Source organism: Apus apus, chromosome 13, assembly GCF_020740795.1.
Source record: "Apus apus isolate bApuApu2 chromosome 13, bApuApu2.pri.cur, whole genome shotgun sequence".
NCBI classification, from domain to species: domain Eukaryota; kingdom Metazoa; phylum Chordata; class Aves; order Apodiformes; family Apodidae; genus Apus; species Apus apus.
The window spans coordinates 7,582,948-7,601,147 of NC_067294.1; the positions used below are offsets into that span (position 1 = coordinate 7,582,948).

Genomic DNA, 18,200 nt, shown 5'->3' on the forward strand with positions numbered 1-18,200 from the left:
CGTGTAGTCATTGGTCCTGTGGAAAAGGGACAGAGAATGAAGTTAGGAAAGGAAGGAAATACATTGACAAATGAAGATACCAGGTTTTAGCAGTGGCACTAGCAAGGCTGGAAACAGCCTCCACTGCTGGTAGCATTCAGGCATGGCAAAAGATTTTTATCAACTGACAAAAAAATTTTAAAACTACATATAAAAATATGATTTGGTTTAATTGGATGGTTGTTGTTTGTTGTTTTTTTTTCCCCAGAGGCTGTGGGGGGATTTCTGAATGCTTTCTTCCAAATAGTTTTGTTGCTTTGTTTTTTTTTTCCCATTGTATAAGGGAAAAAATTACAATGACCAGATCTTGAGCAAATATACAATACTTGAATGAACACTTCTGATTCCTTTGCTGCCTTGAGGGCAATAGGTGTAGATGCTGTTGTCCGTTCCTTTTAATGACTAATTCAAATAACGTTGTCCTCCTTTTTCAAAATCCACTCACCCAGATTGTAAATTTATCTTTTGTTGGAGGAAACAATGTGTGTTGGGAGGGAGATATACTGGAAGTTTTCCTCATGTTTGCTTTTGCTTCAAAGTACATTTTGGACAAAAAGGACAGCATTTATGTAAAGTGTATAGGCTTCTAGTCCAGGCTGAAATGTGTGTTCAGATTGCATTACCTTAATCCTGTTTAAGGAGAAGGAAGAATCATCCACCATCAGATTAATATTGACTAAATGTCACAAGGATTATGAAAGAAACATACTGTACACTTGCCAAACACTGAAATCAAGTTTAAAAGTGTGGCAGATTTATATTTTATTTCCTAAGTGTCTTCCACAGCCCTCACAACCTGATCTGTCTGAAGCTCACATAATATTCTCCTTGATAAATTTCCGCTGTGTATTCCTACTTCAGGGGCTCTCCTGAGTTTCTTTGCAACTTTGCACAGGAATGCCAAGAAGAGATTGAAAGGAATTCAGTGATGACATTGCTATTCTTGAACTGCAGAAAAAGTTTTGAAGGATCCCAAAATTAGTCAAGAAGGAAATATCTAGAGGTCAGCATAAGTCGCAGCAACCTTTCTTTGTATGTCTTTTCACAGTTTGGATGCAAGCCCTTCTGTTCTTTCCTGTTATTCCCTTTATGTTTCTCAGACATTCAACTGCTGGAGCTAGGCAGCTGAAGATCAGTGTGTGTCTACAGACACACATCACTAATGATCCACACACTCATCTCAGGGCTTGCAGCTCATCTTACTGTTTGCAATAAGTTTAAAACCTGGTTCCATTTATTTCTTGGGATTGTGAGTCACATGACTGCTTCTCCACCCTACAGAGCTGGAGGGGCTGGAGGCACAAGGAGCTCCTGGCTAATCTAGCTCAACCACAGCCTAAGGGTTGATTCACTCCCTGTGTGCATACAGTGCTAAGACAAATATCTAAAAGCTTCTAAATAAATTATATTACATTATTAATATAAACACCTTTGGTCATGTGGCCCATTATATCATTAGATAGATTGCCCTTAAACTAAAAACTCCTTAAGACTTTGACAACGAAGGCAGACAGACAGACCTTTGCAGTGAACTATTTTTGTGGTATCCTAGAAAGAAACATGAATGAAGCTTTATGGCTTTTGTTCAGTGCACTGACTTAACCTAGCCAGGCTATTATTGTTGGGCCCTGAAATGGAGCTCTTATTGATTTCAGATTTGATGGGATTCAAGGGGAGTAACAGCAATTACTATGTTCATCCATTTAAAAACATAAATTAAGGATGAATAAGGCTTTTAAAGCTAGGAATTAAAAGGAACGCACACAAATCATTTCTACCTATATTGTATTGGATTTACTTCCTGGACATCTATTTGCACAGACACCTTTCTGAGACTGTCACGTAATACCCTGATGAGACCTACAGAGGAGAGAACCTCGTCAGACAGCTGTTTTCATGAACAAATTGCTGAATGTGTCCCGATCAATAATAGCAGGAGTAGAGGTAGTTTATGGAGATCACCAGCCTGCTACACATTGTGTCTTGACTTTAGATAGAAGAAATAGCAAATCCTTCCCCTTCTCCCCTCATTTGCACAGTGCTGCATTAAGGCAGAGTGCTAAAGAGAAAATACACTTAAGCCAACTTAATCACCAAGTCTGTGACAGGGCTCTGAGATGCCAATTTCATTATAAAGCACTGATATACAATGCTAAAGGTGTGCTGTGTGTCTGGAATTATTACTAAAGGAATACAGGGAGTGGGAAAGAAATGTGTTGTCTAGAAAGAAAAGAAAAAGGTAAGGGAGGAATAGCTAACCAGGTGCATCTGTACCTGAGTGGAAACCTGATTTCTCTTTTTGGTTGTTTTGTTCACCCCCAAGTGCTATTCAGCTGAATGCCACCTACCTTTGACTTCAGGAGCATCAATCATTACTCTAAAAATACCTCTCGTTGCTTTTGAGCTCCTCTTCTCTCCCTTCCAGCTGATACCAGTAGAAGCTTAGAGCAGGTTTTGTGCAGAGGGAGCAGTATGTGGTTGGTATCTTGCCATGATGGCTGGAGCCTGGTTCTGGGCAGGGGAAGCAGGGATGGCCTTTGACTTTGGATCAGGGAAGGTGACAGGACAGTGTCATACAGCTCAGGTACTTTTTCAGCACACAGGAAAAGCAAGAGGTAGCTTGGAAAGCTGAACTGTTGATGCCCACTTTGTTCTGGTTGGATTTGTTGCTGGTCAAGAGGATGCACGTTCCAGCTGAGATTTGCTCCTTTCTTGGGATGCTTGAACCTCTTCTCTCCCCTATGGAGTTGCTGGCATTGAACCAGTGTTGAGCTCACACCAGAGCCGTTGCCTTGGTGGGGTGTTAGTAATCTCCTTTTCTTTCCTCACAAAGCTCATGAGATTGATCACCACATTTGGATGAAGAGAATTAGTGCTTCAAAAGACATCTCCAGCAAAACAACGTGCACACACAAAACATGATGCTTCTGCTTTGTTTCAATGCAAAATGGGGATAAAAAGGCACCTTGGTTTTGCTTTGTCTTGGATTCAAGTCATAAAGCAAGATGATTGGCAAAAGCCCAACCCACTAGCTCTTTTTTGTTGCTTCCATGTTGGAAGCAGTGAGGCAAGAGGGCTGTGCCAGGCATGTGCTTTGCAGCAAGGAAGGACAGAGCCTTCCTGTGCAAGAGCTAGAGCTGTTCAGAGGGTGCAAGAGACCAGTGGCACTGGAGGCTTCTCTGATGGGTGAGGAAAGGGAAATGGGAGGTGAGAAGAGGTTGAGAAGGTGGCAGTTGCTTCAGCAACTCACTTGCAGTGGTCCAAACTGCAGTCAGGCTTGTCTCCTGGATGTGGCAGTAGGCTTCTAAGAAACTAGTGCCAGACAAAATGCAAACTCTTATTTGGCAGCCCTGTTCTTGTGCAGTCTTTCTTCTGAGTCTCAAATGAAAGAAGAGAAAGAAAGAATGAAAATAATGACCAAACCCTGAAATTAAACCCTAAATATTCCCATGCCATAGGACATGTGATTTTTGTTCTTGCATGAAGTGAGCATGTATGGGGCTCTTTGATATTTGTGCCCCCACAACTTTTTGCACCAGAAGGGGGAGAAAAATCCCCAAACACTCTTTGAGTGAATCCTTATGGTGATTCAAAACACTTTAGGTAGATCCTGTCATATGCTTTGTAAGTTCCTGACTGATTGTGTGGAATTAAGTTATTGGGCAGAGAACCAGCTAATGGAAACACATTGAAATAATTTTTGAGGGACATTAAATGGAACTTAAAATAAAGCTGAAATGGCTTTATGGATTTTTCAGTCCAACTGTTTATGAACATTTATCGGTGGTAAATTACACAGTGTCAGAAGAGGGAATCAGTAGGTATGGCTTTTAATAGAAATTGCTGTGATATAATACTGTGAGAAAGAATAAATTCTTGCCTAGGGACGTACAGTATAGTATGTTTAAATACAAATTATATGTTTGTTTACTGCTAACTGTCTTTGTTTGCAGGTAAGTTACTTTTAGCAGCACCAGCGTCTCATAAGGTGAAAAAAAATATTTTCAGTATTTTGCAATGAAATAGAAATTTTGTGTTATGTGTTTTTCATGGTAGATAGCAGATATTTTAATAACAGGTCATTCAGGAAGCAGAAGCTGTGTTTTACCATAATAAAGTTGATTTACATTTGCTTTGTACTTAGTAAAGGGAGAACAGGGGTATAGTAGCTCTGATTGAGAAGCGATATTGTAGCTCCTAATTTTTGAACTGTTGGAGTTGTGCATTTGTACCATTTGCAACAATCTGTCATTCCTTAGGTAGAGGGCACTGAAAATAAGATAAAGGGAATGCAAGCAAGAGTAGAAGGCACTATTTGATCCTGCAAATCTTGTCCCCTGATTTTGAGACACCACATCTTAGAATCATGAATTTGTCAAATCTGATAGATAGTCTGTCCCATCTAACTGAAAAGATGCCCCCATTTTTGCTCCTGTTTTGGCTAGAAAACATTTACCTTTTCTTCATGAATATATTTGGGACTAGTTTATTGCCACTTGCTCTTATGCCAAAGTTGGCCTAGAGCCAATAGTTCTTTTTCCTTTGTGTTATTTATCCTCCTAATCTATTTATACACAGCATTTGTATTGTTCCTGAGTCATCCTGATACTAAGCTAAAAAGCCAAGTCCTTGCAGTCTTTCTTAGTAGGATAGACTTTTTCTGTTTGAGCAGGCATGACAGTATTTACTCTCTGTATGCTTTCCTCACTGGGGAGGAGCTGGGAGCTACGTAATAGTTCAGGGATTCACTGATGATTCTTAAAAGAATGTGTGGGGTTTTTTTTCCTGTTAGACCTGCCTCTTGCCTTTCAGTTTAGTGTCATGTTTGCCTTCCCTTTGGCCCTGTCCCACTGCCAGGAATCATGAGTAGTATTCAGCCTTTATCCAGAGATATTCCCATCCTGGAAGCATCCAGTATGAAGGAGACATTTGTACTACTTTCTAAGCACATGACCTTGGACTTCATATTTTTAAATTCCACCCCCGCTCTCTTCTTCTGCTCCCTGAAGTCGAATTTTCTCCGGGTAAATTTATTTCTCTGTGACATCCCAGTTCTCCTCTGCAGAGCAGAATAGCCCGATTCAGTGTCAACAGCACATTTCCCTCAAACTTTCCTTCTATTTTTGCCAAAGCCATTAGTAAAACCATAAAATGAGGTCACTTTCTCCAGCCTAGTGCCTTCGCTTTCAACACCATCCAACAGTGATGCTCTCACAGCCTGGATGGGGGCTTCCATGGTGGCCAAGAGCCAGACTTTGACACAAGTGTGCTGTATAGTTGAATCTGTCCAAGGCAATTGTTTCCCTTGGGAGGCACTGAGGGATCTGCCAGTCCCTCAGACAGAGACTGAAACTCTTCAGTGTAGCAGAGAGAGGGCTGGTGGGAGTGGGCACGTTTGAGGTCTAAAAAATTTCCAGTAGCACAGAAAAAAGAGGATGTTTTTCACAGTCCAAGGCAGAACAAGTATCCAGTGAAATCACCAGGCAGCAGGTTGAAACCTAAAGAAAAATTCATCTGTGAGTTCCATGCTACAGAAATGGGGACACTTAATTGATAATTAGGTGAGGTGAGGAAAGCTTATCAGTGTCTCCAGTGACTGGATGACACAGCCAGCTCAAAGAGTCCCTCAGCTTCTGACAGCCAGAGTCAAGGAAGGGATGTCTCAGTCCTGGTCCCTAGGCATTCCTTCATGGTTGATGTCCTACTCTGTGACAGGGACAGGTGGCCCTTTGGGAGATCTTATGTTCTTAAACTAGAATAATAAGAAATTATATTGTCAAGGGAGGAAACCTTATCAAGGCAGCTGGTGTTTGCTTCTAATTTGTATCGAAGGAGAGAAGCAAAAGGATTTGGAACTCTCATTCCAGTTCTCAGTGCAGAAGGGCTCTTCCATGGAGCTGAGAATGAAGACAGGAGGAAAGGGTTTAAGAACTGTGAGTAGGGAAAGGAGAACAAGGAGATGGAGGGAAGGAATAGCAGGTTTTTTTGTTTTCAGCCTTGATGAAATGACTGCATTGGAGTCTTCACTGGCTTTGCTTCCAAAGTTGCTTCCTGCATTCAAATTCAATAATGAAAACCTGGAAAACCCTAAGCCATTAGAAATATGCTAAAGTTTCTCCATATTCTGAAGGCATTCCTCGTTACATGCAGATCAGTATTTTGGGCTTTGCATAACTTAAGCAGCTGACTTAAAGTCTGTAAAAAGTCACCATTTGAGCAATGTGGGTGCAAAGGGTACAAGCATACCAATGTGCACCCCTCCAGCTGCTCTTCCTCATCTTCCTCCCCTCAAAAATCACTGGTATATTAAGCAGATATGTGCAGGCTGGTTCTGTTAAGTTTCATTGCAAAGCTAATAGCCAAGGCAATTGTGTGGATAAACAGAGACTTAAATCATTTGGAAACTGTCGAGAGGACAGATCTGGTGATAATAACCTTCATGGCTGGCAAGTTACAGCCACTTTTGACAGCTCCTAACGATGAAGGCTTATAGTGAAGTTAAGAGCTAAATGTCTGTATTGTGCCATAGGATCAATTTCAATTCCCAAGGATAAAGCTTCAAACTTTAGCCTGCTTTTAACATCTTTGAGATTATTTTGTTTTTTCTCTAGTTTAAAAATTAGTTGTTGTTTTTGGTTTTTATTCTAACAAATGTTAGAGTGCTTATTTTCATTCTGTTTGTTTTTTTTTTCTTTGACACAGTGGGACAGCTTAGTTAATTTACTTCAGTGCAAAGAAAGTGTAGTCTCACTGAAGCCACATTTGTTTCTCACTTCAGCAGAAGTTACAGAAGAATGTTGTATTCATGTGTTTTGTATCATGTCAGAACATCTTTTTTATTCTATCAGTGGTGACTTCCAGACATAGGTAGCAACTAGAATACCATGTGTTAAGAGAGATCTCCAAGAGTTTATATTAAAAGTCTCATCAGGACCTGTAGTTTGCACCAATATCTATATCAAAGAAAAAAATAAGGAAATACAGAAATGCCACTGGTGCTGTTTGCATACTGAAACTGAAATGGCTGTGATAACTACCAATAATGAGTGACTAATTGTTTACAGTGCATCTGAACACAAGACCACAAGCCTAAATTTAGGAATTGAGGTCATACTTGCTCACTGGGTAGGCAGCTATATATTAGAGAACATAAATATTAATTTCTAGTCCACTGCTGTGTGTGAAGCAATTAGTACCATTCCGAGCTGTGTTTTAATTGGAAGTTTCAGTGGGAGCAAGAACGTGACATTCTGCAGCACAGAGCATCAGTGACAGCTCTTGGGGACTCCCGTGTTTCACAGAGTATTTTAAAAATAAAACAGGTTCTGAAAAGAGCAATGAAAGAGCAGGAAAATCTGCTTCACAGTGAATGAATCAGAAAAGCATAACTTTGCAGAGAATCAGAGAAGGTTCGGGTGGTTGGATCACCAACAGTATCTACAGGAGGCGGAGAATCTGCTCGTGCAGGTCCAATTGGCTGGAGCACGAGGACACAAGAAGACTTAGTGGCTGCAAGCTGAAGTGAGACTAATTCAGATTAGATGCACATTCTAAAATTAGAACAATTAGTGGAAAGGCTTACCGGAGGATGGCAGGGGCTGCCTTTGGCTTAAAACAGTTATATAAGGAGAGCACATATTTCTAGAGAGAGACACCATGGCTTGGTCACAAAATACGGACCGGATACAGGGATGGCCGGGTGAAATGGCCAAACCTGGGCTGTGCAGGTGGCCACAGAAGAGAATTAGCTGGCCTGAAACATACGAAAGCTGTTCATATTGCCTAGCAGTTCACAGCTCGTAATCTAAGAACAGTCAGTAAACTGGGATAGTGCTGCCTTTGCCATAGTCTCTGAGAAAAGAGGAAAATGCGCACAAGTCAAATATCCTAACAGTTGGACTTGGTGATCTTAAAGGTCTTTTCCAACCAAAATAATTCTATGATTTGGGGGTCACCCAGCTGGTAGCCAGGCTGGGACTAGAGCAGAGTCTGCTGCCTGCTTGTGCATTTCACCAGGTGAACACCTCCCTCCTTTTCCCCAGGCAGGAGATCCAAGAGACATTTGATCATTCCCCAGCTTGATCCAAGAGACATTTGCAGTGAGCAAGCCACAATTTGGTGTTCTCCTTTGAGTATCACTCAGATCCCAGCAAAAGAAATAATGCCATGACATGCATCCAGGTTCACTAATGAGGGACACAGCTGGATTTGATGCCTGGTTACCAGGGGAGGATCTGTTCCAAGCTGCCAGTTGGGTTGGCAAACACTTCTCACAGTCGGGGTGAAAGCAGCTGCTTTTACAGCCAGAAGCGCCACGTGCAGGCAAAGCCCAGTTGTAATCAAGGCAACCATTTTCAGATGATCAAGGTCTGGCTTCTCCTGGGGACTAGAAGGGATGTGTAAAAGAGAGAAACGGGGCCAAGCAATGGGTTAAATCACACCTAGATATGATGTGACAATCACTCCCCTGATAACAGCTTATAATGTTTACAATTTGTCTTCTGTTTTGTTTTGTGATTTCAGGAGCAGAAGGCACAGTGTTCCCTAAATCTATAGAAACTCCCAATGTCAGGGCAGACCCCTTCAAGGAACTAAGGTAAACTTTGGAATATGGTTTAATGGTAACTCAGTGGCAGCTTGTTGGGGTTGTACATACTGCTGGGCATCATTTCTGCTTTTGCATTAGAGCTTGGGAATTCACTTTGGAAGGCATCAGTGTAGGATGCCATGGGAGAGAAGGGACCTACCTTGTTTACATGTAATATGACAAAGCTAAAGGCATGAGAGCATCATTTCTCCTCTGCAACATACTCTGTGTTCCCTGGACTCATCATTTGAAAAGAAAGAAAAAAAAAAAAATATCTTTTCCTGGTTGTGCAGGGAGGTACTGGAATCTGTGCTGGGATAGCAGCAGGCAAAAGGGGAATGGTCTCCAGCATTATCTGTCCTGCAGAAATGTAAATCCTCCCTGACCTACACAGAGTCTAGCTGTGCATGCATGTGACTGCTGACACTTGCAGAGATGCTGCTTGCTGACAGCAATATATTCAGAAGGAATAAACAGCACATCTCCTGAGAATCTGCTTTGCCCTCAAGCTAAGGCTGGGAATTATATTTACTTGAAAAAAAACCCAACAAAACAAGTGTGACACTACAGTTTAGTTTGGATGACTAGTCTCTGAAAAGAGTGGCCTAATAAATTAGGCCTCATATAACCTAATAGGGCTGAGGGGGCTTGCCATCAGTGCTCTGATTGTCCTTCCTTAGAAAGAGAGAGAGAGAAAAAAGGTGAAAAAATCCCCAGAAGGACATCTTGTCCTTAGATCTTGAGTTGCAAACTCTCCTTTCCTGGAAACTGCTGGGAATGTCAGAATCTTCAGACAGCTGAAGTTGTGCGTGAGTTCTGCAGATTTACTGTGCAGGCACTGAGGTGGGAGAGGACCTCTCCCTCATTTGCTCTCTCTGCTCTGCTACCAGGGATAGTTATGGCCCACCTAGATCACCATGGAAGATGAAGATTCCTTGGGTCTTTTTCACTTTGTTTGGAAACCCTCTAATTGTTCCCATATCACACTCTGGGGATCCTATGTCAGACAACAAATGGTGTGATTGAGTTCGTTATGGAAGATTGTTGTTTTTATCCATTCAGTGGCTTTAACCCTGCCTTGTGGTTGTCCTAATCTTGGTGTAGTTCCTTTAAAAAAAGAACAAATGGGTCTTTGCTCAGCCTGACGTGCAGCTACCAGGGCAGCTCTAGGGTCTGCTGTGGTGGAAAGAGCCCAAGGAGGGCAAGGTGTGGTGGTGCAGAGCACACAAACCCTCCATTTCTCTGGGCAGAGCAAGCAAACAAAACCATCAGTGAGTGATGGGGTTTGTAGGTAAGGATCAGATGACAAAGGCTTCTTGGTACAGCCCACGTTTGCTGACATTTTCAGGAAGGGGGAAAAAAAAAGGCAGCAAGATCATGGTTAAAATATCCAGTAGCATCTAAGTAACTTGCAAAACCAGGTCCTGTTTTCAGTAATGCAAACAGATGCAAGATTTAGATCCAAGCTTGTGGTTACTTAGTCCTTTCTAAACATGGGAGGTGAATTTAATCCAAAGAAGTGTAGAGTGTCGTATCAGAGGGGACAAATGTGAATTAAAATGGCCTTAATCTGATTAAGCATGCTTCTGTTCCAAAGGCAATTACACTAAATGAAATTGAAATGAATTAATGGCAGTATCTATGCAAGGGGTTGATTCAGTATATTTGATCTGCTTTAAATTCATGTTGTTACTTCATTCTTTCATATGGAGAGCTGTTAGATAACTGACTTTTTTTTTTTTAATTAGTGGACTGGGTGAAAAAAATCCTGTAAAAATTTTGTGAGTTGTTGCTTTTTTTAAGGCAAAATCATTGAATAGGATTTACTTTGAAAAAGAAAGCCCCACAGGGTCCTAAAACATTGTGTGTACATCTGAAAATTTTATCTTGGCAAAAATAAATGTTTTTTCCACCACAAAGAGAAGAAAAGAGCCAATGATAGCACAGTATTGATAAAGCAAGGTTTCCCAAGAACAAATGCTGTTTCTCCCCAAACCAAGAACCATCCATCTCCTTCACTACATGTTGGAGCACTGACTGGTTCTTAGGTAAAATAGTGCCTTTTGGGTACAGCACAGAGTTCATTAAGGAAATAATCTGACTCTGGGGAGACATTTTTTGGCACCTTCCTATTTTGATAGCAGTGTGTGTGCATGAGGTGTCCTTTTGGCCTATTTAAAAAGATGCTGCTGTGAAATGGGACTGAATGAGATGGCAGAGTATGGGTCCCAAGCTGTCAAACATTGCTAGGAAAGCAGCATTGTAAACATCCACTCACGAGCTGCCTGAGCTCTAAAAGACCCTTTTCTGTAATAAATAGTGCAAACTTTCTTTTCTCCTTAGTCTGGAGTTCTCAGGGTAGGAAAGTGCACATTCAGTTATTGCAGGCTGTCACCAGATGCCACCAACCTCCATCACTCCTCCTAGACCAAATGGTTAGGATCAGTTATGTGATTTATCCGTTTGCTCTTTTCAGCCCCATCCTGACTCCCACTGTTTTGTTAGGAGATTTCAAAATAAGGTGACAGCCACTGTCACTATCAGAAAGAGAGAAGACCAACTGCTCCTGTCACCACTGGGAGTCAGACCATCTGTATATCTTCTTCCTCTTCCTCCTCTCTTTAACAGCTGACTGATTTCCCCTGCAAGATAGGCCGTACACCATCATGCCAGTCATCTGTTTCTTTCCTCCTTTCCTCCCATCTCCCAAAGGCTTCCAGTCACACCCGTGTGTCTTGAAGAGTTACACGCTTCAAGTTCTCAACAGACTTGCTGTCCCCATTTAGCTGACAAAGGGTGTTCAGTTCATCCAGCCTAATTCATTTATCAGTAACCAGCTACTCTACAAGGTGGTCACCATCTTGGAGAGCAGACAAGGTGTGGCCATCTTTTCTGAGTGCCCTCTTTGAAACACTTTTGTCTGCAATGGTTTAGGTGGAGAAAATTCAGGTGGCAATTGGTTTGGTGCTTGTTCAAACCAGCTCAGGACTTTGCTGCTGAGTCTTCTCAGGAGGTTCTCCCCAGGTGAGGGATAAAGGCTAGACTAGCTGATGTGTAGGGAAGAAGGGAAATAATTGGAGGGGAAGGGATTAAAAAGTCAGTGATCCAGTATAAGAAAAAATAGGAGGATGTTGTGAAACTAAGTGCTGGAAGCTGGGAAAGGTGTATGCCAGATGGGTGCTGTGTTACAGCATCCATCCCCATCCCTGGCCTCTGAACCAGCCTGAGTACATCCCCAATGTCCAGTTCATGCTGGGCAGGGCACCTGGTTTAGGGCATTTCTGGTCCCAGAGTTAAATAAAAAGAAATCAGACGGCATGAAATTCACTCCATGAGGGGCGAGTACATACCTGGAATTCATCCACAGTTATTGTAGGTTAAAAACACAGTAAACTGCTCATCCAAGGCCAGGAAAACAAGGGATGACTGTTTTTCCTGTAATGCACAAATATAGTTAAGGGAGAATTAATCCCTTGGGATTCAAGGGGTAATTTTTGACCAAAGTTAATTATGAAGCACTGAAAGTACCAAATGGCAAATGAAATGTACTTGCAGCTTGGTTTTATTAGTGCAATTCTACCTTACCATGTATAGCACTGAACTACCCAAATAGTCCAAGCGAGACCTATTGTAACAAAAAGCAATTTAAATGCAGTGCTCAGCTAATGTAACAATACTCATTTTCCAAAACAATAATTCTTCCCAAATTAAGGTTTCTCTCAGCTGTGTTTCGCAAGGCAGCAGAGATGTTTTCAATAAGTACAAACACAAATAACTTTTCTGTCTAAAGCCCATTACATTAATAAAGATTAAGAGGAAAAAAAAAATAGAGGGATGAAAAAGGAAGTAATTGGTGAGAAATGGAAAGTGTTTATAAAGACTAGTGTGTGATACTGAAACACTGTTTAGTTTACAACAAACACTTGGGGATTCCTGTGAGGTGTCAGCAAGGGAAAAATAACCAGTGTAGCCTTGCATCTAGCTGATGTTATTTTCTGATTGATTTACCAGAAAGGATGCAATTCTTTTCTCTGTCCTTCTAGCGCAATCCTAATAATGTTGGCAGTCCTACCAGCTTAAAAGACAATACACTTTTGCCTTGACCTGATCTTTACTTTCCACATTCTAACAAATATACCTGTTTTCATATGACATGGATGGGCTGGATTTGTATGATTGTCTCCACTAAAGGCAACACATATCTATTAGCAGACAACTAAAATGAGAGAACAGGTTCCTGGTTTCTACACCTCAAGCTAACTTAAGTGGACTCCAATGAGTTTCTTTGGAATGGCAGAGGTTCTCACCACTCTCCATTTTCTAATCTAGGAAACCACATCTGAGCTAACCATTTTCCTGTGACACCTAAGACTTCCTGGAATGCTTCTTGTTGGATGAGACTTTCTCAGAGCAGAACTCATGCTGATTTCATAGCCATGGACACTTTGCTTTAGCTTTTACTCCCTTTGACATCCCTTCAAAGCTGCTGCCTGTTTATATGTTATAGAAGACAAGCCACAGCCCTCCCAGATCAAAGGCAGTATTTTCCAGGCTTCTTGTGGGCAGTGGATTAAGATCTCTTGGATACAAGGCTTGGGGTTAAGGAGGCAGTTGACTGCTGAGGCATTCGATTTTGTTAAAATTTTTCTATTGCAAAGTAGAGAAGAGGGGGGTTGAATGTTCCCTTTCCTTACCCCAGCAAATCTTCTCTTAATGGCCTTCACCTCTTTCATGCCCAGTACCAGAAAGGGGGGATTCTACTCTTGGTGTCCTTTTTTCCCCTGTTTTTAGCAGGTGAAGCCTAGATATGATCGAATGCTCAGGAGACACATGCCTGGGAAATGGCAGAGGTGTTGGCAGAGCTTTGCTGATTTATCCAGGCTGGATAAATCATGGCCCTGCCCTGTTCACAGAGCTGCTAATAGGTTCTGTCCATAGACAGGCAGATCCTCTTAAAAGAGGGCTAATGGATGGTGAAAGCAGACTTGGCAGGAAGGGCAGCTTGGCATGAAGGTGTTTTGAACACACTATATTGCTGAAGTAAAAAACTAGATAGGCTTAAGCTAGGGAAAATAGACAAAGCCATAGGAATTGGAGGTCGAGCAGCCTGTGGTGGGGTCCGTGGATCTTTCCAGACACACTCATGTCCCTTGTGCTGCAGGAATTTGTGGGTGCTAGAGTTTGCATATTGCATCAGAGCTATGGGCACTTCCAGTTGAGACCAGAGGAGCGGGAATAGTGAGGTAAGGGGGCAGATTCCTAAATAAAATCACTGCTGAATGCCATAGCTTATGGGTTAGAGAGCAGAGGAAATATCCCTGTTATTTGGTGGTTGGTGGGAGGATGCACAAGACTCTTCTTCTGCATATAATTATGCAGCATAATCAGCACTGGAGTAATGATTCCAGACAGAGCCAAGTTTAACTTTCCCTGGGCCCTGAATAAAATACAACAGCCTGGTTTATTATTCTCTCTCGGCATTTATTCTGCAGGGGTTTTCTAATGCAAACAAAGCCCTTTCCTGGGAGATATTAATCATCAATCCTGACTATTATCTCAGATTGAATATCTTCCTTGTATACAAGATCTGTATCCTGCCCAGGTGCGTTGAATCCAGGATTGTCATTAGCTTTCAACAGCAGAATGTCACTTGCTCCATAATCAGAGCATTCATCTAACCTTCAAGTGCCATTCACAAAGGTGTAAGAGCCAGAAATCCTCTGGGACTTGAGTGAAAACCCTGTCAGTGTGACCAATCTCTACAGTCAGACATGCATACGTATCCATTTGAATAACGAAAATGTGAGGGTTTTTTCTTCTTTTTTTTTAACTCTCCGTGCAGCAACCTGCTAACCTTGAGTAGAAAATAGATGCTAATAAATGCAAGGTCTTAAAAATGTGAATTATAGCCATTTCACACTCCATGGCAGACTCACACTGGTGAAATGGCTTAATACATAATTACAATGCTTGTCCTTCTCTTAAGTGTAGATGACATTCCTCAGATACATTTTGCAATGACATCTGTGGAAATAAGTTGTGAAACTAATTAGTTATTCATATAATACAGAATATTGACTATGCGCTGATTAAAAGGATGTGGTGACACATCTATCATGATGTATCTGTCTAGTAGGTTAGTCTGCTCCCTAAGGTGGTATTTTCTGGAATGTCTTACAGAAAATAATGGAAATACCCTTTAGCCTCTAGAATGCAGCTATTTATAGGAACTATTGCTTTTCATTTACTTTTGATAATGATTAAGAAGAGCTACCACGGTCCAGAATGACATACCTTACTGCTTGTGCCCTGGGATGAATACCTGCTCTGCACGCTCTGAGGTCCATTTTTGGGATGCCAATTGTAATAGCATCTGCAGGTTATTAACTAACTGCAGCCCTGAGTGTCCTAAAAGCAACCATGAGACAAGTACCCAGAGAGGGGACAGGCAGTGTTTGTTTGAATGCAAGTTAAACAACACGTTAGTCTTGCAGCAGAGTCTGGCTGGTGCTGCTGTTACAGAAGTTAGTTGGGAGATGCTGCAGACTCAGTTGCTGTGCTCGACTGGGATGTGGGATTTGTAATGCAAGACGCTCAGAAACTATTGTTTTAAGATAACATTTGGGCTTGAGATAGAGCTAATTGTACCAAGGACATTGAGCATGAAATACAGAAGTAAATACAAGATGGCAAGGAAAGCACCTATCACTGAGATCCCAATCTTTTGCAAATACTGTGTATTCAGGATGTAATCGTGTTCAAAATGACTGAATAGCTCAGAAGTGAAGGAGAATTTCCTTTGAACACTGTTCTTATCTTAAAGAAAGGAGAGGAATGTAATCCACTGAGCACCCTGTTTGCTTTTGGGTAGAAAAATATGTCGTTTTCTTTAATACGTCTCTCAATCCTTTTACACTCTTCTCCAGCTGTGTATCTCACATTTCTAAAACCTGAAGTGAAAAGCAAAGCAGGTAAAATAAAAATCTTTGCCTTACCCAGCTCTGCTTTTAAGGAAGGACTGTCTCCCCCACTGAGACTTTACAGGTGAGCTGAGAGCCCTCTGGGGCTGCCCCTGCCCTGCAGAGCCTGGCACAGGAACCACAGCTGGGGTCTCGCCTGCTGAGCGGCAGCAGTTAACGCACCAGTGTTTAACACAGACTCCCATTAACCTGGTACAAAATAGGGAAGGACAGGTGAGACACTTTCCTGCCCAAGTGAGGAGTTCCTTGGGGTTTTGTTTCCTGCTGCTGGCTGCTGATGCCAGAGGGTTTGACTGTATCGAGGCAATAATACTTAGTGTGAGTGAAGAACTTTGGGCTGTACAAGTCTGCTGTGATTAAGTAGGACACTTCTACAAATGCACTAATTGTACTTCAGACTGTAGTCAGTAATCAATAGCTGTTGCATAACCCTATTTAAGTGCCCATTACTATAATGGGATCCTTTCTTTTGAAAGCAGTATTTTGTACACTTATTAAGAGAACATAAATATTCACTGTGCCTACAGAATCTTTATCCTGAACTTACAGAATGTTTCCACTGTGTTTCCACCAGTCTCATGTGGAATACAGTTGTTTTCTCTAGGCGAAACAGGAGTAGATATGTTGTTTCCTCCTGATTTGTATTGATTTTATCTTTTCAATGTGCAGTGACTGCTGCTGCCCTACTTGTGTGTATTTTGCGGCATGGATATATCCTGTGGGTTATTGTGGCACCTCTGGCTGTTTTGAATAGTCATAATTTCCAACCAAATATTGTTGCTGAGTTTATACTGAAGGAATGTCACTTCTGGCTCTGGAATGGTGTTTGGAATCAGCTCTGCCTCTCTATGTGGAGGCAGAATGTGACTACTGAGAGCCGCTTTCTAAATGTGACTTGGCAGTCAAACTCGTGTCCCTCTTTGGGGACCCCTCTGCAACCTGTAGTTGTTCCCCTGCTCTCTGCCTCATCTAGAATGATAATAATGTGTTCTTAGTGTTTGAGCATTAGCTCTGTGCTGTCCTGTGCTGTCTGGGCTCAGCAACGAGTTGAGTTAGCTCAGGACTGGGGATGGTCAGTGACCCATCTTGCACCTTGTGCATGCTCATGTCCAGAAATGCAGAAGCTACATGTGCCAGCAGCACAGGCCAAAGTGGCAGGTTGGTTCCTCTTTCTCTTCTCCATCTTAGTTAAGTTGAAAACCTGTGGACTTCACCAACTTATTTCCAGATTCTGCTGACATTCTGAAGCTGGCACTCCCCTGCTCTGACTGCCAGCTGAGTTGGCATTGGAGTGACTCACTGAAAAAAAACAGCTTTTTTTGAGGTCAGACAAGTGAAGGTGTATGAAAGGTGGAGCATTGCTGGTTTGAAAGGTAAAGTGGCAGCTGCCATTTCATCCACCAGCAGAGACGGCTGCTATAAATACGTATGTTTGGCTTTGCTGGCAAGTAAAATAATGCTGTGTTTGACTTCAACTGCAGAAGGACATTTTGTCCATGGATAGGAGCCAAACTTATAAGCATGTGTTTCACATGGTGTCTTGTGGCTTTGGGGCTATGCACAGAAATACAGCTTGGTCCTCCAGAGAGGAAAAGCAAATCTTGTGGGCAATAGCTGCAGAATGAGAGGAGCTTCCTGAGTTAGGCTAACAGGAATGGGTGTAGGGCTCTTGGGACCCTCCTGGTAGTTGCTTCACCAGCTGAAGCTCAGCTGCAATTCTCTATTTCTCTTCTTGAGTTTGACCTCAGTTCATGAGTTACATCTTGCTTTTCACAATACAAAAACACCTTCTCTCCCTCTATGCCTGGTTTCATGTCATTAAGGATGGTTGTGGGAAGCTGGCTGAGAATATGTTATAAATTGACACAGCAAGAAAGTAAACCGAAAAAGCCCCAAACTTAGGCCATCAAGGATCACAAAAGAGGTTGTAAAGTGGAGGGGAAATGGCCTCCTGGTGAGTTTGAGAACAGCTGAGAGGGCTGGATAATGAGGGGATGTGCTACTGTAAGATGTTCCCTGTCAGTGAACTCACTGAAAATCTGCTTATATTTGATATAATAAGGGCAAAAAGCAAGACACAAAGGGTTTATGCTGCTAGTACTGAACTGTGTGGCAGTGATAAAAATGTCATGTCCTGTCCGCTTTCTTAAGTATTAACATTTTTAAAGACAGAGAAAGAAGTAATATGTCAATTTAATTTTTTTTTATTAGGGATTTGGTGTCTTCACTTTAATGTAAGAGTAATAAATATAAATGGATATTAATGGCACGTTATTAGAACTGTTCATTTTGATAGAAAATATTCAGTATCTTCTCATGCAATGCCAGAGGTTAAAGAGTATTATTGCTTCCTAAGGTTTCTGAAATTAAATTTTCTCTCTTATGACCCACAAGGTATGATTGAAAATGTGTGCATGTGAAATGGCTTGAAATAAATTCAAATTGCAGTAAAAGTCTCTTTAGAAAAACAGGATATTTCACAAAAATCAGCGGAGGTGCTCTGTCTAAAGATGGAAGGTCTTTTATAAACCTGAAGAATTTTATTTTGGAAACTCAAATGCTGCCAGAAGGATCCCCTGGAAAGCACAGAAAAA

General features: G+C 41.7%; 1 protein-coding gene across 4 annotated transcripts in view; it reads left to right on the forward strand.

Moving 5' to 3' along the window:
• The window catches only part of SGCD (sarcoglycan delta), a 321,460-nt gene that overhangs the window by 280,144 nt on the left and 23,116 nt on the right, over positions 1 to 18,200 (forward strand). For all 4 annotated transcript variants that reach the window (XM_051631256.1, XM_051631255.1, XM_051631254.1 and 1 more), the window contains exon 7: positions 8,563 to 8,635. In XM_051631256.1, coding sequence (XP_051487216.1) covers positions 8,563 to 8,635 — 73 coding nt within the window. The remainder of the gene's footprint in view (positions 1 to 8,562; positions 8,636 to 18,200) is intronic.